Raw genomic sequence first — 22,501 nt, forward strand, 5'->3', positions numbered from 1 at the left:
AACGCCGCCCGCGCCATGGGTTCACCGGCGGCCGCTTCGGCGGCGGCGGCGGCGGCCGGCGACTCGGCGCAGTGGCTGTCGGTGAAGGAGGAGACCATCTTCCTGCACGACGGGCTGATCCGGGTCACCGACCTGGCCGAGCTGCCCAGCGAGATCGTCGGGGTGGCGGAGCCCGGGGACACCGAGCTGGAGGTGAGGTGGGGCCCCTGGCTGAGCGGGGTGGCGGGGCGGTGGGTGCTGCGGGGCCGGCAGCCTCCTGTCACCGAGGCCTGTCGGATTTATTGCGAATAATGGTGAAAGCGGAGCTGGGCAGGAGGACGGCGGCGCTGAAGATGGAGGGTGAAGCGTCTCCTGGATGGGGAAATCGTTTGAACCGTGCTTGCGTGTTTTTAAGGCGGCCTTCGGCTCTGTTGTTTTTATTTAGGGTTTTGAGTCTTTCTGCTGTTGCGATTAACCTGTTTTACAATAGTGTGGTGCTGGGATGTCCTGGGGCTGCGTTTAGGCTGCTGCCAGCGATCGCTGTTCAAGATGCGGGAGAGCAGCTGGGATTTTCCTCCCAGCTTTCCGCCTTGGCGGTGGCAAATTATACGGCAGTTTTATCTCCCGAGGAGACAGCGGAGGGCTGAATGTCACGGATTGTAGGCTGCATCTCTTCTGCAGGCTGCATTTGCTCCCTGTGTGCCTCCCTTCTCTCCTTTCACCCCGCCCTCCTCTCCAGCGCTGTGGCTCGCAATGACACAGGGTCTTTGTCAGAGGAACCAGGAGGGGATGGTTCGATAGCAGCTCTGTCTCTGTGCTGTGCTGGGTTGCCTTGAGGCCTCCAAGCCCTTTGGCTGCTTCCCAGAAAGCCCAAAACCAGGCTGGAGGATTCGGTCCCGGCAGCGTCATTGTTGGAGCCGTGACGTGGAGTCTTTAAGGCCTTTAGGAAAACTTCCTACTGCCTTATCGAGGGGGAGAGATTTCCTGCTGAGAGAGCGTTTTGTGCTCTGTGTGATGTGGAGATGGGGGTGGGAGCAGGAGCTGCTCCCATGAAATGGATGTTGGCAAATATCACATGAACGGTTGGATTTCTGAGGTGGATGACAGCTCTGAGCATAAATGTGAGATGGTTCTCCCTTGTCCGCTCTGGCATTCAGTGCAGCTTGAATTCAAGAATGCATTTTGGTTCTGTTACGTATTTCTAGAAACACCATCAAGTCCAATAAATGTGTGAGGGAAAACATGCACTCACAGCATTCTTAGTGCCATGTGGTGATGAAGGAGGATACACATTAAAAACAAACAGTTTTGTAAGATCTAACGAGCTGGAAATGTGTTCTTCCATGGAACTGGACAAACGCTTTGGACTGGGCAGTTTTTTGTTCAGGTGAGGAAAAGACTGTCCTGTCCTTCAGGCACTTCTGTGAGTCTTTCAGCAATCCAGTGCCAATGATTCACACCATTTTTCTGTTCCTGATTTTTTTTTTTTGTTGCTTTGTTAATCATGTTTGCAGTGTGGAACTTTAAAATAAATAAACATCCCTTTTTGCTACAGTCTACATTTTTATATATAGCCTTAAGCATTTAATTTCCTTTCACTGAAAGGATAGCTGACCACAAGAGACGTCATTTTCAGTTCTTGTTTGTGAGATGGTTATAGTTTTTAGGCAGTGTGGGCGGGTGGGGTGTTTTAAAAAAAAAAAATAATAATTTGAAGTCATGTAAATTAATTTGCTCATAACTTTTTTGTGTGTGAGCCTTTTAAATAAAGGGCTACCTTGGTAAATTGGAATGGCTTTGAGGAGCCATTTTGTGGAAATAGGTGCATGCATCTTGTTGAAGAAATGTGGTCACACGGTCAGCTGATACACTGAATGGCACTTTTGCACTGTTTCTGCTCCTGGTTGCTTTGTAATAAATATAATTGAAAACAAAGTGACTGGAAGTCTCTGGGGATATGTGATGGGACGAGGGTGGGAGATGCTGCAGCTGCTGCTTTGATTACTAAACTTCTTTAGTGCACTCTGTGCTTTGTCAGTGACACTGTGAACCCTGATTGACTCTTCCATATGAAGTGCTTGATTAAAAAAATATTTAACAATCAACATTTTTTTTATTTTGAAAGTAACATTATGGTCTGCTTTTGCTTAAAAATTCTTCTAAGAGCATATTGGTGGGTAATGTCAGTGTATTTGCACGTGTTTCCTTTGTCCTTCTGTTCTAAGGTCTTGTTTGGCTTCCTACCAAAAAAGCTTTAGGAACATTTAGACCTGTTCTGACTTCCACCTTATTTTTTTCTTAATATCTGTGTACCTGTGCATGCATGTATGTATTTGTATGTATGTATACAAATTTTCTTCTCCCATAACAGTATTTTAAGAGTGTTAACCTTCTCCTCGGCATGAAAGTAACTTGTTCTAGGGATACCATTCAGTTTTGATCATTAGTTTCTTATTTTTAATTTTTACAGAGCATAAATGGCGTATACTGTATTTTTAGTTTATCAACATATTTGCAAAGATGATGAACTACCAACACTAAAAGGGATAAGTATATTTTTAATATTGATGTGTATATAAGTGTTTTAAATATCAATAGATTATAATGATGTGCATACAAAAGCTGCTGCTTGTGTGGGTTTTCCAATCAGATCTAGTCAGGAAGAGAGCTAGGCTAGTTACTGGTTGTGCAGGCCTTTGTGCCCTTTGTACTGAGGAATTTCTTTCAAAGTGCGTGAGATCTGCTTCTTGGAGACATCCTTCCTTACCAACTGCTGGGAGGTTGCCAGGACACTTTGCCCCATCTCTGCCTGTCAGGAGGGACAGCTTAATGGAAGGTGAGCTGTTCCTTCATGTGCTGCAATGGAAACTACAGCACTTCAGGAATCCTCCCAATCAATGTCTTTCACGGCGCCAGTAACCCCAGCATGGGCTGTCTGATGGCAGTGGTCCTTTCAGCCACGTAGCTTAGTCTGCTGTTGTGCCAAGAGGCAATGTGCTACGTCTTATGAGAAAGCCAGCAATACAAATTGCTGTTATGACCCTTGGCAATGTAATAAGAATGCCATTGAACACACAGACTACAACAAAATGGTAAACAGCCTTCACTTGTTTTTAGACGGTTTCACTGGGTTGGCGAACGTTACCATTGTCATCCTGCCATTTAAAGAAGACTTGTTCCCGATCTTCAGACTTCTGTCTGGTGTTTCCATTAGTTTTAAATACACAGCATCAATGATTTTTCAGCTTAACTGGTGATAGCTTCAGTTATTTTTTCTGCGAAGAAGTAGGTGGGAAGAAAGACGAATCTTTAATACGTAGCCACAGTATGAAGTGGAATACCTTAGTGTGCCACTCCACTTCTGTGACCTGTATACCCCATTTTACTTACCAGCTTAATGTAAATGGTAGTCGTTTGGGTATCTGATTTCTGTTCCTTTGTTCTACGTGAGGTAGGAGCAGCACTTGCAGTGTCTGTTGCTGTCTGGATCGTGTATTTCTGTCCTCATCTCAAAGTTTGGTTCCTGTCAACTCCATTAGTGTAGGACAGAATCTGAGATGCCACTGGGTGGTTGTCACTGTGCTGCTCATACGGTCATTAATTACGTCTAAGTGTGAAAATAAAGATGGGCTAGCTGTGTGGGGGCAAGTCCAGCAGTATTCAAACAGGATGTGACAACGGTAACTGGGACGTATCTGCTAAACTTGGAACTTTCACCCACTTTGCTCATGGGCTGGCAGAAACGTTTTCACTTCTGACTTCTGAAGGAGAGGGTAATTCTCTGTAATTCTCTGTAATTATCTAGGTCAGCGCTTCCCAAATCTTTCTGGTTATGACCCTACTTGCATCTACAAGCTTCCCTTCTGACAACTAAAACCCTCCAGTGTCAGCACAAACAATTGCCTTTGTACAGAAGGGTGACCCTTCTTGGGGTTATGGTCTCTTGCCGGGGAGCTGCTGTGCTCCCAGCCCTGCCTCTGGCAGCCACCCCTTCAAATGCTTCAGTGATCCTCCGAGAGCATTCATAGCTTTCAGTGTGACACCGATGGCTGGGTCTTGGAGTTAGGTCTGCAAGGGCAGATAGCCCTGCACATGTGAGCCTTGGCTGTTGCTTTTGTGGAGGAGTGAATCATTTTCTTGTAGGTATCGCTGTATGTCTCTTGCTTACTGCCTGAGAGGACTCTGAAATGTTGTTCACTTTCCTTCCAAGCTTCTTTTCATCAGATTATAGTTGTATAAACCACCAATTTTGTGTGATTTAATCTCTGGCAGAGTTGCTGGTTTTGTTATCAGTTATTGTGGCCTGTGTGAATTTATTCAAACTTCCTGCAATATAGACCACTCTGCCTTTTTGTTTGTTTGTTCGAGTTGCTTTATTTTTCCTGGTAGAGAAATATTAGAAAATATTCTCTGAAAGAAAATTCTGCAAACATATTTTCTCAAATTTAGTGCTTCTTACAAATTGTAGCTGATTATTTCCGTGTGCTCTCAGCTGCTTAAATGACAAAGATTTTTCTTTAGCTGACATTTTAATCTAATTAGATAAGAGGCACATAAGTGTGTTAATGAACAAATAAAGAAACGTTGCTTTACTCTACAGGTTTTGTTTATGGTTTGCCTGTGCTCTGATTCATCTCAGACACCAAGGAACAGAAAGAAGGTTTGGTACGTTGCTGTGTATGTGGTAAGAGCTGGGTTTCCTTAGTGCTTATTTCAGAGCACAGTTAGGCTTCCAGTGCTTTCACAGGGGAGAATAGTTTGTGCTTTTAGCTGAGTGAAAAAGCTGTGCTGCTATGTGCAAGATGAGGGATCAATAGAATCCTTGAACAAGGTGATGCAGCAAAAGATAAAAAAATAATTGGAACAGGCTTAAAACTTCTGTTTTTCGAATGGAAGGTGCATCTTTGTGGTGTAGTTTCCAACTGCATGTTGTAAGTATGGGGTAGCACCTGAGAAACTACATTTCATATCTAAAACACCAGGCTGAAAATGTTTGTGCATGTATAAATATCTTCTGAACATTGAGCATATCAAACAAAAAGCCTATAGAGGGCTTGGAAAAATGTCTTAAAAGAAGTGAAGGCAGTGTTTTCATGGAGATGGCTTCCTACTGTGTGTCTGCAGAAGTGCTGTTAGCAGCGGAGTGGCAGAGCGGAGGCCTGGAGTTTGTATCCAGGGGTGTTTATGGGAGCAGGTTGATTTGTGATACATGTTTCAATTTCATTGAGTGTCTTAACTGCTGATTGTGGCATTTCTGTTACAATCCAGGAATCTTGGCATTTTCTCTCCCCTATATGGTTTTATTTGTATTTCTGGAGTCAAAAGAACCAAGTAAACAAGCAGTACTTCCTATGTTAATGCTGTGGCATGTGGGAAATGACCTTATAGCTGTTACATGGCAGTGAAAGTAATGCAGTTAACTTTTATTCATGCCTTTTTTGAATATATCTTATGATTTCCACGTTTCTCTGTCTTTCTTGATGTTTGTTCCTTCTGTGAGATGGGGGTGATGCTTATTTAATGCTCAGGGGATGTTACGTGTGTAATTGACACAGCAAACATACTGCTGTCTTCAAAGAGTTGCTCTCTTTGTGTGCGAAATTCAGCTAGTTTAATTATGCAGGGAAATAATTAAATGCTGTTTAGGATGTATATATTGTAAGCGGCAGCTTTTATGCCATTAGGAGAAAAATACAGGTTGGTGTGTGCAGCTTCATTGCTCATCAGTTCCATGCATAGCAGAACGAAAGCAGCAGCTCAGCCTGAGACTCGCTGTAAGAAGTGCTGGCAGAGCTGCTGGAAGGAGTCCTTGTTCACGTTGGTCCTGGCTGTGTGTTTTTTTTTTTTTCTTTTCTGTTCTGCTCCTTTCTGTTTTGCCTGTTGGAAACCCCCTGGATCTGATCTAAGCCAAAAAAGCCCGGCTTCAAAACCACCCAAAAAGTAGGGGCTGGGGGCTGCGAGAGCACAGGCACTGCTGCCAGCACTGGGGGCAGCATAAGGAGACCGGGATCTTGGCTGGAGGAAAAAGCCGCTTTTTAGCGGCGGCTCACTTCTAAATTTACTTAATGGGGTCATAAAACCTCAGGCTAAAGCTCTTCACATAGATTAACTGCCTTAATTGTAGGATGTCTCATGTTTGCAGTTGGTGGAGAAACACTTTACCCTGGCAGTAGGGAATTCCTGTGACAAAAGTACTGCAGAATGGGCAGAAGTCTCTGGTGGAAGTTCTGTCCTGGATGAAACGGGGCAGAAATCGGATGCAGTGGGAATGGAGCTGCCCTACCTGTCGCTGGGCCTCTGAAGTGGGTCCTTCTGTGCTTCTTGGTGTTGAAGAAGGTATCAGTGAACTGACTGCAGAACTTCTGGGTTGACCATTTTCTTGTTAAAATATTTATTATTTAATATTTTATATCAACTTTAATAATCGACGAGAACAAGATTAGTGTAAAATTAAAGGAGCTGCAATGAAGTTTTTAGTAACGCAGTGTTGATGGGTGACTTCAGGCCATTAAACCTCAGCCTTTGAAAATCAGACAAACTTTTCAAGGCAGTTTTGTTGACCGAAAGCCGACTTAAAGTTGTTAAATAGGTAATGATTACAGTCACAGTGCAGTAACTGTATTTTCAAAGTGACTGAACAGCAGAATTCTTATTTGCAAAAGGTACCAACGTGATGTTTACCCTACTTACAGAATCACGTTTAGACAGGGAACTTAAAAATTGATGCTGTTTTATTTCTTCCCCTAATTCTAGCATCTCGGTTATTGAATGCATGCAGAGTAGCTTGCAAAGCTGCAACTTTCCTTGCTGTTGTTCCTCAGGAACCATTCTTTATACTTTCCATTTCTATTATGGGGTTGATTCTTTTGTTTGCTTAATTGCTAAACAAAATGTGAATTGTCTTATCTAAAAGCAGAAATTGAACTATGAACTACTTTAGTTCTACCAGTGTTACCTATTTTTCCCTCGATTCTGTGTTTGTCTTCTTACAATAGCAGTGGTATATTAACTTGCACTTAGCACCTTCACCTCCTGTGCCCTTATTTTCTTAGTGTATTAACATGTGTTGTTCTGTAGTGTAGCTATTTAAGTTTTTTCACTTGTTCTGATCATAAACTGGACGTTCAGATTTTATTTTGTGCTCTACCCTAACACATAAGTACAAATCTTTCATTTGTTTTTGATACCAGTGTGGTGGTGTTACTGTTGAGCTTCCATTTCTGTTGGAGACCGTCTTCTGAGGTGTAAGTAGGTACTTGGGTAACTTGCTCTATGGCAAAGCAGTGATTTGTTCCCTGATGTTCACACTCTGTCACCTGCAGGTCCAGGTGACTGCTTGTGCTGTGCTGGTTTTTGGGGTCTGTTTGCATCTGCGGTCTTCCCAAGTGTTGTATAGGCAAATGTAGGTCCAAGGTGTAACAGACGTGTGTCTGTAGGAGAATGACTGTGCTTGTTTTAACAAAGGAAGTGGTCAGTTAGGCTCCTGGGTAGGAAGAAAATAATCCTTCTGCCCCAGATTAGCTTAAGTTTTGCTGGAGGGGTGAAAAAGGGAGGTTTGGCAGAGTGCACCAGCTTTTATAGCCAGAAGAAGGCCTCCAGCAGGTACAGCCTGGGGCTGAAGGTATTTGGAATGGCAACCGTGTGCCAGCAAGGGCTGCAGTAAGTCAGCTGGGGAAAGGATGGGAGAGACTTTTCTGTTCTTATTCTTCCTGTGAATTATTTTAGAACAGATTTTCTGTATCTTTTCTAAGCACTGGTAGCTGTTGTCTGCTTTGGAATTCATGAACGTTTATTTGTTTTCTTCTTGCATTTTGCTTTAATCTGCTTTGACTTCAAATAGGCTTCAGGATAACAAGCTTTGCCTGGAGATGTGAGAAAAGTAGTCAGTGGGCCGAGGAAACCTCATCAAAAGGTTGTGAGTCTGTCGTGAAGCCTTCAGACTGCAAGGGGAAGCCGTGTGTGTGGCACAGGCCAGCTGAAGGTCTGTCAGTGTCAGGTCAGGTGGTTTTGTGGTGCGTAGCAAGATCTTAAGGAGTACATCTGAGCCCTGGGAGTTCTCAGGCTGTTTGCTGCCAGTCAGTGTGAAAATTTGGTCTCAAAGCTCTTTTTGCAAGTAGCTTTAAGCGCTCACCTCTGCCAATACGGTGGGTTAAAATGGCTTCAAATGTTGCGCCTGAGCTAAGAAATGCAACCTGGCATGGATTGTGGGGTTTTGTGTCTGTGGAAAGGGGGGGAAGACAAAGGCAAACTGCTAATTCCTAGCCATAGTGCTTATTGCAATCTAAAGGGACAATCTAAAGGGAAGGCCAGCTAGTCATAGCAACTTGTCTTTTGTAGTGTCTTTGCTGCTAGTTGAGGACACAGACCTTGTCAGCATTTCTTCTAGCTGAAAATGTTGATTCCTTTTTCCTCCACTGCTGTAGTTTATTATTGCTTAGTTGGGGATCCATCACCTACGTAGTACAGTTCAAGAAAGTCAGAAGCAAACTGCTTTAGAGTGTGATTGCATCTATAACAGAAAGTAATTCAGCTTAATTTGGAGACAATAGAACACACAAATTAATGGGAGGTAGTTATTTTAAATATATGTGATTTAGGAATTAATATTCTTAATCTCTTTGAAGAAATTAATAAAAAGAGATTCTTGGGTTTTAAGAAGCTTAGTCCTAACATCTACTGAAGTGTAATTATTATGTGAATTGCTCTTTAAAGTGAACTTTTCATGTCTGTAGTGGGGAGCATTTGGGTTGTACTGAGAAGCTTCTTCACTGACTGTAGTAGGGGTGCTGGTAGACATGGCAGATGTGATTTGTCCTGAAGTGTTCTATCAAGCTGTTCAAAATTCTACAGTTAGTCATAAATATGTTTCATATTCCATACAGCTTCTGTCTACAATAAAATAGTAATAATGTAAAACAAAAAGCCTGCATGGAATTGTTCACTGCATCTATTAATGTTTTTGTTTTGTTTTTTTTTTTAAAAAAAAGGGAGTGGGATGGGAGTAGGATGGATTTATAGCTTGAAAACGGGCTGAGCAGCGTGGATGAGAGCAGTGTGGTGTGCAGGCAGAAGCCCTTTGGACCTTGAATCCGAAGTATCAGGAAGTGTGGAGCTGGTTGCTTTCCTTGAGGTTACCAGAGCTTAAGTGGCTTTGCTGATCTCAGCTGTTGTAAAGGGAGACGTTGTCTGTAAATTACCTTGAATTGTGAGCTCAAGTACCAGGCTAGGCACTAACCCATAAATATGTTTCTTTCTGTCATGGTTTACTTGTCTTCTGTTGCAGCTTTGTCTCTTGTTTTGCTCAGAAGTGCCAGGAAGGCCTCTTTCTTCTGTCTGAAATGATGAGGAGAGAGGGCTTTCAGGTTTTAAGCTATGGCAGCAACTAGAAATATTTTGAAAAAGATTGCTTAATGCAATATGATAAAACTGAGGACGGGGGGGAAACAAGGAGGGGAGAGCACACAACAAAACTGTTAGTTTGTTTTAGAGAACTGATGGTGTTTTGGTTTGGAAAGTCCTGGAACTAAAACATTCAGGTTCTTATTACAGAACATTGTAACAGTATTGACGGCTATTTTTCATAGAGGGGCTTTAAACATCATCACTCAGTCTTGAATTTCTTAGCAGAGTTGCCTCAATTAAGAAAAAATTAAAAAATCCTGACAGATGTATGGCAGTGGAGCTCTGAGATATTTCGTACGTGTTTTTGTTTAAAATCTGTACTGTTTCAGCATCACGGTTGAATCCTGCCCTTCAGTGGCAGTGCTGCCTCAGCACTAACAGGCTGCATGCCACTTCCCTGCTCCTTGGCCTCCAGTTCGGTTTATTCACACACCCCAAAAATCCCTCGGTCCGTCACAGTGTGCTGTCCAGATCAGCTGTCCTCTGCAGGCACGCGTTGTTTGTCTTTAAGAAAAAGAAAACCTGTGTAAATATCATCCTCTTCCTTTCAGATCCTTACGTTTGAGACCAAGAACCCGGCAGAGCTAGCTGAGCGCTTGCGGTCTGTGTGTGGAAACCAGAGCAATGCTTACGCTCGGCTGCTGGAGTACCGCCTGAACGCCCTGCGAGGACTCTGGAACGCCCAGCGGCAGCTGGCACTGGAGGAGCAGCACGACCGGGAGAGCTCGGGGGATGAAGAAGCACTGGCCTTACTCAAACGTCAAGGCTTGTTACAGCAGCCTGAGCAGGCGCCCTTTACTTCACGAATGGGGCTTCTGCTGGTTTTTCCCCTCATCCAGTCTCAAAGTAGAACAGACCCTTCTCTCTGTAACATAACCGCTGAGGTGCTATTGAATTGCCTTCGAGACTGCCAGCCTTTGAGCTTGACTAAGGAGCCGGCTGACTGTCTCAATGGGATAGAGTCTTTGCTGTGCTCGTGGTTGGAAGAAACTTCTGCTTCAGGTCATCAGATTCCCTATAAGCAAAAGGAAAATGCTGCTGCTGCCCTAGTTGCCTTGGCTTGTGCAAGGTAAGGAAGCTGTGTTGAGATGGTATTGATAGCGTTTGTACCTAAACGTGAGAAACAAAACTGATGTGCTCGCATGGTTGACATTCATTTGCTGCTTACTTTAGCCTTTTCCTAACACTTAAGTACTGGTATGGAAAGGGTGAAACTGGCAAACTCATTGTTTATTTTTTTGTGTGTTCAACACACAAGCAGAATGATCTAGGTTAGAAATGTGCACAGTGCTGCTTCTGCTGCAACGATCTGTTCTAGGAATAGTTCCAAATGGTTTTGTCATGGAGGAAAGTTGTGTCCCTTTGCCCTTTGTACAGCTAGTCCTGTAGCTTATGAATCTTTCTTCTTTTGGCTGTAGAAAGCATTGCTGATAAGATTCAAGACAACTCATTCCAGATTTCACTGTTGCCTTGTGAAACATCTGGAGGTGTTTTTTCATTTGGTTGCCCTTGAAGAATTCAATGAGTATAGTTTGGACTATCCCATGTCCTGTCTGTGTTTAGCATTTAGGACAAAATGGCCATCACAGCTTTTAATACAGATTCCCTCTTTTTATTGGACTTGGGGAGGGGGACAGGACTGCAGCATTTAGCTCTTGCACAGCAATCTCAGCCTTTGTGTTTAATGCTTCTGAGATTGCAGCCCTGTCTGTCAAGTTTTACTCTGATTTAAGATGTTGAAGTTCTCAGGAGCTGCCACAGCTTGCTTTGAGGAAAAAAAAAAAAGTGTTTCTTCAAATGAAAAATACTTTATTTCTAGTGTACTTGCTGTAATGAAGAAATTTACTTTGTGTGGCAAATTATTTTGCACTGGCAACTGCCTTATCTAAAAGCAACATGCTTGAAAAGATACTTAGTAACTTGGATTTGGATTTTGTATACAGTGTACATACATATGTATGTAGATATGTGTATGTATGTTTTTCCCCCCAGATGTCAGTTTTCAGGAATTACGGCATGTTCGTTTTTGGTTGAATTTGTAAAAGCTAAATTTCCAATAGTGCTTTTGAAATGGAAGTGGATTTGGTATTTCCTTTGCAAATCTCTCTTGTGCTGCTTGTGGAGATGCAGCATCTGATGTGCTTTGTTTACCTGGAAAGCCCTGCATTTTTCCTTTAAATATGTATGTTGTGTGTTGGGTGCCTTATCAACAGAAAGCCTTCAAAATGAGATGATTATTGAGATTCCTGGCTGCAATCTTGTGTTTTGAGTTACTAAGAATAAAACAGCAGGGTGAATATGGATTTAAATAATTAATTGAGGTGCTTTGAAGTATTCAGCGTCAGTTTTCCTCAAGCTGAGGTTGATCTGTGAGAGCACGCAGCTGAAAATGGCAGTGAGGAAAAGGTGGTTTTGGAGGTGGGTGAGGAGATGGCGGCTGGTAGAGTGAAGGACCCATGGCTGGCCGTGTGTGACAGAAAGCAGAGGGCTGCTTTTGGGAGGAACCTCTGCAGTTCAGCAGTCGTGCTTCTGAAGAACTCGATTCATGAGCAGCTATTGCCATAGCTAAGGCACTGTCAGGATTCTTGTTTTTAGCTAGGCTGCTGTGCCTGCAAATGAAGCTAGCACATCTTCCAGAAGATGGCTTTTTTTCCTGATACCCTGAGCTTTAAAACAGAAACTGTAAAGTAGATATATTTTAAATACCTCTATTTCTAGGAGGGAAAAGCCAAAACAAAACACAGCAAGCAGTTTTCCTTTGTTGACACACGGATTTCATAAGTTCTCCAAAGAAAAGAATTCAACATGCAAATGAACAAGAGCTATAATTAGAATCACAAACTCCACCTGTTTATAAACACTGTGGTGAAATTTTAAAGCAATGTATTTCTATGCAGGATAAGAAATGATGATTTTTGCTTGGGTTTAATTTTGCTGTAGCAGCTATCTGGTTCTTGTGTACGTTTTGATCCATCACTTCAGAAGGGGAAGAGCTTCCATCTTTGTGTTCAGAAGTAAAGTAATTGAACTCATGATAATAAACTCATTGCTGTAAGTCTTTTCCATTTAACACAAGGAAGCCTATTCTGGGTTATGTCTGCAGCAGCTCTCGGTCGTGCTGTGCCTCAGTCCCAGGAAGACCCACATGTTATATCTGAAGTGCTCAGTCAGCAACAAGAAATACTGAAAGTTGCTGCTATACTAGATGTAAACCTGAGGTGTTTTGTTACATGCCTGTATGGCTTTTACTGAAGGTGTTGTTTTCACACAGTTGCTGATCTCCCTACCTGCATGGTGCTTCGTCTCTTCCAAAAAGACAGTGTGACTTAGGCTGGCAGTTAGCCAGCATCCTTCTGCCTTTCTGTTACCCTCTCTTCCTCTTTTCTCTTCCTCCACAAAAGAATGAAAATCAACCAGAAAAGAAATGCAAATTAGAAAAGAATCTTGATGGAATATCTTTGCTACTCTCTCTTTATGGTACTGGATATTATATTTTACGTAGATGCTGCTGTCTGTGTGCTTTCAGTCTTGTTTCAATAGACATCTTTAATTCATGTTTTTCTTATCCTTTTAGAGGGTCGCTGAAAACCTTTGTTCATACAGTGCATCTGTTACAGAAACAGACAGATCTAGGAACCTTGCCTGTGGCTGATGTGTTATACAGGTCTGTAGTGACTTTTCTAATTGTAGCACTTTTACCTCTGCTCTGACAAATGATGAATGCATTTACAGATAAATGTCTTTAAATGTAATGGAAAAGCTTTAGGGTTTTGAAAGCTGCAGCAAAGATTGAAATTTCTTCAATTAAAGAAGGAAGACATTAGAAAGTCAAATCTAAAAGGATCCAGTAATCTGTTTGGTAAAATGCTAGTGAGTCCTCAAAGTAGCTTATGCCCTCTGACAGAAAAACAAAATGCTTTAAAATAAATAAAACCTCATCTAAACTTCTGGTGAAGGTAGCATTTGTTCTGGCTGTTCTCTATGCATCTTACCTTGTTTTGTGCCTAAAGGTTGTTGCTTTTGGAGGGAGGTCCTGGCTCACCTTCTTGTTTGCTTGGAGGGAAGCATATCGTGTCCTGGGGCTTTGAAGACATGTTACCTGCACCCGATGCCAACAGTAGCTCCAGCGGTGAAAATAAAGGTGAATTATTTCTGTGTCTGTCAATATTAGCAGAGGAGAATAAAAATGCTTTTTGTGGTAATAATTATTTTAAAAACAAAATGACGTAGGGCTGTAGAGTTGAAAAGGATTTCATCTTTTCTGTTGGAAGTCGTGTAAAAGCAGCTACAGTCCGGCTCAGGTCACTGAAAGCTGGGGGGTTTAGAAGGGAGAGAGAAGCCTGATAGGTAAGGAGTGGGAGGGCAGCAGCTGCCTGGGCACTTTGTTGTCAGTCTGTATGTTCACAGCTGAAGTTTTAAAAGGCATTGACCCAATTATATGGAAGTACTAAATGGTGTGTGTTGTTTAGCTTGTCATCTCAACTCTTATCAAGCTAATCTAACCAAAATATGTAAACGACTTTTTATAACTTGGTTTGGGGATCAGATAAGAAAAAATATCTTGTTTTGAATTAAAATGAAGAGGTTGCATTGATCTTAGTGTAGCCTTTAAAATACAAGCAAATAAGTGCCTGAAGAGTTACTTTGTGCTTGCTGCAGACCAGGTGCCTTTTTAACTGGTCTCGTAATCTAGGTGGAGCAAACCATCAAAAGCTGTAGCTGTGGTGACCCTCCCTGATTTCAGTGGGAATTTTTCAGGGAGGTCAAACTGATTTTTGGACATTATCCCCTCGTTAATCTTTCAGTGAGTGTAATTTGTTTGTCACCTGCAGTATTGCAGTATCCCTGCATTCAGTAGCTGTCACTGGCAGAGCACGTTTATTTTTGGAAGTACAAGTTCACTGCCTTTTGTTTGTTTCCCTGGATGACTGTGGAGATTATGTGAATTTAAATAGGTTGACTGGAATGGTTTATTGACATCTCTGTTACAAGGCTTTGTCCTGTGTGTCCCCTCTTGATGGTGAGTAATTACTGCTTTCTGAGTGACAGAGCTGTGGCAGAAATACGTTTTGTCTTAATTTTAGCAAAGTTCAGAGGTGGAAGGGGCAATTTGCTGACTGGAAGAGAAGTGTGGTGTTGTACCAGGAATTAGATCAAGGCTCAAAATTATACTGCTCCTTTCCCACAAGCAGTGTGTTATGGAAATGGCACTTGTCCTGAGCAGGAAAGGCTTCTACAGGCATTAATCTTGCTTGTACTTGTATGTGAACTTGTACATTAATCTTGCTTCCGGTCCTGGCTACTGAACATTTGCAACAGGTAAAGGAGAATTATATTCTGCTCCTTTGGGTCATTCTGAAAGAGTTTAATAGCAGGTGTCCAAGTTGGTTTATATTTAAGGGAATTTTTCACTTGAAATGAATTTTGTTGCTTAGTCCTGTGTTCCTAGGCATGATGTTGGGTATTGGCTCCTACTGTACTCATGTTTTTGAATAGAGTGCAAGAAAGCCAGTTTAAACCCATGGCACAAGCTTCTGTTTAAAGTAGTACTAATAATACTAAAATGATTTCAGTAATACCAGAAGACAGGGGTCTTAATGCTGATGTGAGAAATGGAAATTCACCAGAAGCAGGTGATGGCCACTTGAATGGTGTTCAGAGCCGTACTAATGTCAGTGAGTGTGTAAAAGAAGCAGCTGGCTGACCAGCCCCTAATTCCTATTGGGTTTATTTGGTATCTTGGAAATTAACCTTGTATTGTTTGCGGGAGTTGTGTGTGATCCAAAAGCCTCTTTAAGTGACAAACGAAAGGTAAAGAAGTTGCGATAAGAAAAGTTCAGCTGTTACAGTATCGCTTAGAACTCTGAGTAGCAAATTCAGTATTAAAAAGTTGTCAACTGTGGCCTGTTGTGAGCATCTGTTGGCTTTCACTTACTGTTGTAGCTCCAGCAGAGGAACAAGAACTATTGTTACATAGAAAATCTGTGCTCCTTTCTTTCTGGTTCAGATGCAGACTTAGGACGTTGTCTTGCAGCAGATGGCCTCTACCTTTATACAACAAATTCAGTGGGAAGAGGAATAAGCAAATTAGGATCTGGGTTACACGGTACCTTGCGGTAAGTGGCAGCATAGATGAGTATTTGCTCTTCTGCAGATCCATTTGGGGAAAAAAAGAAGTTGTTATTTTGGTAAGCCTTTCTCAGATGTTAGAAGTAACAGGACTAGAGCACATTCTGCCTTTTCGTTGAGTGTTATTTTAGCATTTTGGTCTTCTCATCTCTAGCTCTTGAGAGTGTTTTCTCTGCAGTTATAGGATAACTTGGTTGTAAGGGACCTTTGGAGACAAAGCAGCTCAGCTTCCTCTGCAAAGAGGTGTAGTAGCAGAGTAGCTGATGTTTCAGACATGTATTTGTATATACATGAAGTTGATTTTTCTTTGCTGAGAGGGATGTAGCAGAGACTGGTTTTTATGTAGAGCTGTACAATTAGTGGGTTTGTAAGTATTTGTTTTCTAATTATGCTATTCATTATGTAATGATTAGTGCAGTAACTAACAGTACTGCCTTATTTCTTTATTGCTTAGAAGTCAAGAGGCTCCTTATGGTTAAAACCTTTATGGCAGAAACTGATGTCTTAAAATGAATTTAAGTTCAAAGTTCTAGAATGTGGTTGTGAGTTCTTAGAAGAACAAACAAGAAGTGCAGAGTTTGAAAGAATTATAATGTGCTGCTATTTTTTTTTTCCTCCTTTTGCCAGAGGTTTTGTCTACTGCCGAAACGAGGAGCTGGAGGCTGGGTGGGTTGCTTTTGGCAACAGCAAACTTCTTCATCGGCCTGTCTCTTTTGATAATAAGCCTCACTCCCTTTTCCAGGTTGTGGATCAGCATACCCTTCAGGTAAAAGGAACAGCTAGTATGTGCACTGCAGAGTTAGTGCAAGGAAACATGAGGTTATGGCAGTCACTTCTAACTCTAATTAGTGTGGTGCTGAAGCTTCTGCTTCCTGCTTTGTGAAGCTGCCTTTGTGAACCCCAGTCTAAAAAATTGCACTGTAGGAAACTTGGGAAACTTGGAAGTTATTATAGCTCTTACCTTATTGTGTATGTGAACACGTGCACCCACGTCTGCAGACATATGAAGTATTACTTCATGGTAGTAGAGTAAGGGACGGAATGTGGTATGGTCATATAAAACAACCAAACAGTAGCAGAAGTGGACTTTGGCTTTAACTCAAAACATATGCTTCCTGAACAGCCCGTTATTCAGGTATTGAATATATATTTATATGTGTGTATTTCTAATTTAATTGTAATCTTTTGTAAAATGAGTGCTTTGTTTACTTTGTAGTTTGGTTTTTATGTTGTTTTTTACATTATGGTCTTTAGGATGGATGCACATATTCCCATCCTGTGTGTTTCTTGAAACAATGTTTGAATTCTTCTTTTCTTCCAGAGCTTCAGTTGTATTTCACAGAAATTGCAGAAAGTGAAAATTTTTAGCAAGTGTATTTTCCTATTGACATGGTGGGAATGCTTTCATCTTTAGGTGTGTTAACTGCTTAGGTCTGCAAGGGTTTGTATGCTGTAGTCCCCTTTGGCAAATACTGCACAACAGCTCTTCAAAACAAATGCACGTCATATTACATCTGTCAAGAAGCTTTTTATGGTCTGGCTTTGTTTGATCTTATGAAGCTGCTGATCTGTGAAAACTATTAAGATGCTGTCCCTGTCTTGTAGGTGTGTCAAATAATCCCAATGCCAGTAAATCACTTCCCAGTTGGCAGTACTATGACCACCGTGCACCTTTCTTCAGATGGTACATATTTCTACTGGATTTGGTCTCCTGCAAGTCTCAATGAGAAAACACCAAAAGGCCACTCTGTCTTTATGGACGTTTTTGAACTTATAGTAAGCAAATTCAGGTGTCTTCTGTGAGTTGGTAGCATGACTGCTGTTCAATTAAGTATCAACATTCTCAAATATGGAATATTGGGTTATAATATTGATAGATGTGATTTGAATAGGTCTCTATAATGTGTTTGCAGAATAACAAAACAGGAGGTGTATTGTTCAATTCTGTCTTCAGAAGGCATACAACTATCATCCTCACAGTAGGAATTGTCTTATAATGTAAAACATACTTTATTATAGCTAGCAATTAAGTTTTGTGCTAAGACAGTGTACTGAGATTTCAAGCACTGCTTACAATGGATCTCCTTCATCGTGTTAAATGCCAATCTGTTCCCACAGGTTGCAGATACATTGTTTTATCTACTCTGTATTTTATAAGCTGAAATGCTTTTACACTGTGTGGCAAGCATTGGTTTTAGTGTAAAACCAAATGCATTTCAAAATTAATCTGGAGAATCACCTTTTTCTCTCAATGGCCTTTGTTTTCAGCTATGTATACATCTATGCATATACATACATCATATGTGTGTATGCACGCTTTCATGCATACATTTGTGTGTGAATTTTAATTTGATAGTGAAACACCTCAGTCTAAAGGCTTGAACAGGAAAGCATGGAGCAGTTGGTAGGCATCTGGTAGTGACAATTGAAATGATACGTTTTTTTTCCCTAAGAAATTTGGTTTAAATCTGTATCCCTACCTGATATATCTTATTATTCATTTTAGATTATTTGCATCCTATGAACTTAATATCTGAAAGTATTTTTTCTTTCCTTCATTTTTAATAGGTAGAGAATGGTGTATGTATAGCAAATCCTCTGCAGGAACGAATTATATTAATGCGAAAGGAAGGGGAATCTGCAAAGAGTATCAATGAGATGCTTCTGAGCAGGCTGTCGAGGTACAGAGCCTCCCCATCAGCAACACTGGCTGCTCTCACTGGCTCTACCATCTCTAATACTCTAAAAGAGGACCAAGCAGGTCAGAGGAGATTTTATTGACTGAGGAATTTGTCGTGTTTTGTTTCTGAATGCATAATGTCAGTTTGAGTAATGGCAGGTGTCAAAAACTGTGCATTTTTTCCATGAAAAGTCTTTGAGAGAGATGTGCAGTATTTGTTTCTTGTTTGAATTACAAGTTCCTTTGCTCAGCTAGTCATCGATTGTGGAAGATGTTTAAGAAGAAAGAAACTGGAGGAATACTGGTGTACGTGGTGCCCTTTTTGGTTACGTATTCAGTTATAGGACTGGATTTATGCCATCTGTGATGAAATGGAAAAGTGTATTTCTGTGCTGCTAGTTTGACTGGGCTTCGAATTGTTACGTGAAAATGGACTGCAGTTTAGAAGGTGGAATTCTTGCTTCCCCAGCAAGTTGAATGTTATAAATTTTGAAGTAATTTTGCTTTTTTGAGGTAGTTTGCAAAATTTTGGGGTATTCTCTTATGGATTTACTGAAACTACCAAGCTAGAGAATCTTAAGATTTTATCCAGTTTGTCAATTGCTTCTCTTCTTTCATGCATACATCTGAAACTAGATGAGCTTGCTTTCTAAAATGTTCAACAACCAGAGGTATTTTCATAAAAACAAATTATCCAGGACATAAATATTCTTACAGGGAAATTGGCAAAGATTGAGCTTGAAGAGCTATTTTAAATGCTCTGTTTTGCCAGCTTACAAATAGAGTGCTAAAGAAGAATAAGCAGTTATTCTTGTCCAGTTCTTTAGTCAGTGCTCAGGAAAGTGTTGATCAGCTCTGGCAGGAGTTAGATCGTTATGACTGTGTACATTTCATGTGAAGCAGGAGGATTAAAATAGTAAATGCCTAGTGAATCTCAAATGGTCTTTTTATGTTTTCTTGAAGTCTCTAAAGCTGCCTTCGATATGCATAGTACCATATGACTCTTAAGTCTGTTCTATTTGTACTTGTATTTTAGCCTCATAATTTTTTGGGCTGGAACCAGAAATTGCTACCTTTATTAATTTTTAAGTCATTCTGTTTAGCTAAATAACCTGTGAAATTGCTTATATTGTTCTGGGAATTAACGCTGCATGTGTGGGATTATGGAGCTGCCCTACACGCAGCTTTTAAACGCTGCCAACTGTAGCTTATATAAATTTCTGCATCAATTTATTTGAAGTCCCAAATAGCATTCTTTCTTGTTTGTTGCTGTTGTTAAGGTTTTAATGTTACGGAGACGCGCACGCTGATTTGATTGCTGTTGCATATTTCAGCTGCTAACACAAGCTGCGGGCTGCCACTGAAAATGTTAAGGAAGACTCCAATATACACGTGTGGAACGTACCTGGTGATGTTGGTCCCCCCCCCGGGGGGGTCGGGCAGTTCTGCCACACGCTCGCTCTTTGGAGGAACGAGTGCTTTGTCGTCTTTAAAAAGTGAGTGCGATACATTTCCAGCAGGTCAGGTCCTTCGTGATAAGCAGTCAACCAGTCAGAAATTAATCGGTGACTTTGTGCTGTGCAGTTCTTGCTTCAAGCTTGGTGTTCAATATTTCGGATGGGCAGTTCACGAGCCGAGCGGATCTCATTGATGCTGCAGGAAGTTCACTTGGACGTGGTGCTCTAGTACCAGGACTCGGTAGGTAGATCTGTTTTTAAGAAGTAAACGTACCCCGTCCTTAAACTAGTTGGATTGAAACTCACAGTGATGGGTTCTGCAGTGAGGTTTTGTATCTGTAGTGATATTTTGTCAAGCTTGCATTTTTGAAAGTTCGTAACTTCCTGAGGAAATGCCACGTTAGATACTGCTACTGGAGACCTCATTATTTGAAACGTCTGCGCAGAGATGTGATTTTTAACAACATTTAGAATATGCTGTTAGAAAGAACATTTAGAAAGAACTGTTCATGTCTGTCACCCATTTATCCCTTCACATTTACTGTCACAGACCTGCTTGTGTTTGTAAATCCTACAAGTAGGAGATAAGTCTCTAGGTTTAGCACTTCCAACAGCTTGCATCATGCAAACTATCAGTTTTGGTTAAAGCTATTACCCATTAACCACAAGGCACTATTATTAAATTGCTGTCACATGACGGATTTTGAAAAGCAAATAAATTAGATTTGTATCTACTATAAAGTATTTTAGTCTGTTTTTGGTGTGGGGTTTTTTTTTTTTAATTCTAAAATTTGGTGTGCAAAATGTTTTCCTCAGGTGCCTGTTACGATACTATGAATAACATGATATGGACATGCTCTAATGATTACATTGACCAGTGGTGTAATCCTGGGAACCAGGCATTCCACTGTGTCTGCCAGAGGCTGGGAGTGAGCCACGTCATTACAGAGCCCAAAGGTGAGCTAAACCTGCAGATGGGCACTTCATACCAAGTGAGAGTGACATGTACAAATATCTGAGGATAAATGCATAGAAACTCCCTTCTTGAAACTTTCTGTTAAAACACGAGTTAAGCCTTGGAAGAAGTTCCTTGTTTAGGTTGCCTGGTCTTTGGTTTAAGAAAGTGAAAACCAAATGGAAACAAACTTGAAAGCTTCCAGAACATTGCTACCTTTATCACATTAGTGCAGATAACTCTTTTGTTTATAATGTGGGTGGCAGCCCTCATGTTAGATAATGATGATAATAGAATGCATTTTAGAAGAAAATTCTTCTAAATTAAAATTAAACTGATTTTCTTCTCCCAGGAGATGCAACAACCACCAATGAGGTTATTAACCAGTTACTGCACCATGTTGGTGCCATGTGTATCCACCAACTCAATCTGCTTGCAGCCAGCAATAATCTTCCCATAACAAATTTCTTGGGGAAGCAGCATCCAATCGAAGCACATCATCTCAGCAGCATCTGTGACATTATGGAGAAAGCGATGGTGAATGGAGATACCTGTATAATACGCTGCATCCTTGTTGTCTTCCAGGTACAAGGATATCTTTCCTCGTAGCTTGAGCATGCTAATTGAAATGTAACCTTTTCACATTTACAGATTAAGGTGAAATACTGAGAAGTTTCCTATTTACTTTGTTTTTTTTTCTGCTGTCAGGGGATAGAAATAGAAAAATGGTTTGTTGGGCTGCCAGAGTGCTAAAGTTGGGGAATTTGAATTCTATTTTTGGCTGATACTTTTTAACAACCTAGACAAACGTTTTGTGAAGCTGATTACAAAAAACGAAGTGATGTGGACGTCGTGTACGTTGTGTTTTATTGTTGTCGTTGTTTAATTTTTTTTCTTAGGTGGTTTTTAAATTTTTCTTCAGCCCACAAACCGAAAGAAACAGAGACATTGTGAGGAGGTCAGGCCTATTGCTTTGGCAGTTGTTAATGGCACCAAGGGACCAGATCTGTGCAGAAATTCAGAAGGAAGTTTGCCTGGCTATAAGGTAAACATCTGCCTCATCAAATGCATCTTAGATGCTTTATAATGTTACAGTAGCTGAATAGTCAAGATGTACTCAGTAATTATATTTTGATACAAGAAAATTTAGAACAACTTAATGTGATAATTACTTTAATCTGTATTTGTAGAGAAAAGCAAATAAATTGTGTTTGAAATGATCATAGTGTAATAACAGGTAGTAATCCTTTTCTTGCCATCCTTCATTTGTAGCATTTTACTGAATAGCTTTTGGAGTTATTTCTTTAGTGCTTATTATAATGTAGCTGCTTAATTCCAACAAGGTTTTCTCCATTTCAGGGGTGAGTGAAATGTCTTCAGTGTTTAGTTTATATAGTTCTTTGGTGCTCTGGAGAAGGTCATGCCAATGTTAGTTTTAGATCAGTATTTCAAATGACAGCATTGGAATTCTCCCACACAGAGGGAATGCCAAGGGAATCAGAGTGAGTAATACTTGAGGAATGCAGTAAGAGATTGAAGGTCCAGGTTAAAACATGGGTGGAGTAGTAAGATTGTCCAAAGAGGCAGATTTATGCTTAGAAAATGGGAATCTGTTTTGGAAGAAGTATGGCATTATGTTTTGGGGCTGGCACTTCAAACACTTAAGCAGGATGGCTGCTTTAGCTTCACATCATGTTAGCTGCTGCATCTCTTGAGCCTCATGCTGTGCAATTTCCTTTCTGTGACTTGTCAAAAATAGCAGAATGACTAAGTGTAGGAAAGGTAGTGAGAAGTGTGATTGTATGTTATGAAAACGAGAGAACATAAATCTCAAGGACAAGGAATGCTGTCTCAAATGTCTTAAGCACAAATGTAATCTGCTTTCAAGTGGGAAATGCT

The 22,501-nt window shown here is 41.0% G+C and overlaps 1 protein-coding gene across 7 annotated transcripts in view; it reads left to right on the forward strand.

Annotated features, from left to right (window-relative positions):
• HECTD4 (HECT domain E3 ubiquitin protein ligase 4) overlaps nt 1-22,501 on the forward strand; it is a 66,427-nt gene continuing 43,926 nt past the window's right edge. For 6 of the 7 annotated variants that reach the window (XM_052691331.1, XM_052691333.1, XM_052691334.1 and 3 more), the window contains exons 1-13: nt 1-192; nt 9,933-10,450; nt 12,956-13,045; nt 13,392-13,522; nt 15,389-15,497; nt 16,138-16,276; nt 17,116-17,286; nt 18,079-18,271; nt 19,525-19,686; nt 19,775-19,888; nt 20,464-20,604; nt 20,955-21,187; nt 21,502-21,647. In XM_052691331.1, coding sequence (XP_052547291.1) covers nt 16-192; nt 9,933-10,450; nt 12,956-13,045; nt 13,392-13,522; nt 15,389-15,497; nt 16,138-16,276; nt 17,116-17,286; nt 18,079-18,271; nt 19,525-19,686; nt 19,775-19,888; nt 20,464-20,604; nt 20,955-21,187; nt 21,502-21,647 — 2,324 coding nt within the window. In that variant the 5' untranslated portion in view covers nt 1-15. Of the gene's footprint in view, nt 193-9,932; nt 10,451-12,955; nt 13,046-13,391; nt 13,523-15,388; nt 15,498-16,137; nt 16,277-17,115; nt 17,287-18,078; nt 18,272-18,377; nt 18,497-19,524; nt 19,687-19,774; nt 19,889-20,463; nt 20,605-20,954; nt 21,188-21,501; nt 21,648-22,501 lie in introns of those variants that run through there. The other variant, XM_052691338.1, reaches the window with a different exon arrangement.

The sequence above is a fragment of the Tympanuchus pallidicinctus genome, unplaced genomic scaffold (genome assembly GCF_026119805.1).
Source record: "Tympanuchus pallidicinctus isolate F22 unplaced genomic scaffold, pur_lepc_1.0 scaffold28, whole genome shotgun sequence".
Classification (NCBI taxonomy): domain Eukaryota; kingdom Metazoa; phylum Chordata; class Aves; order Galliformes; family Phasianidae; genus Tympanuchus; species Tympanuchus pallidicinctus.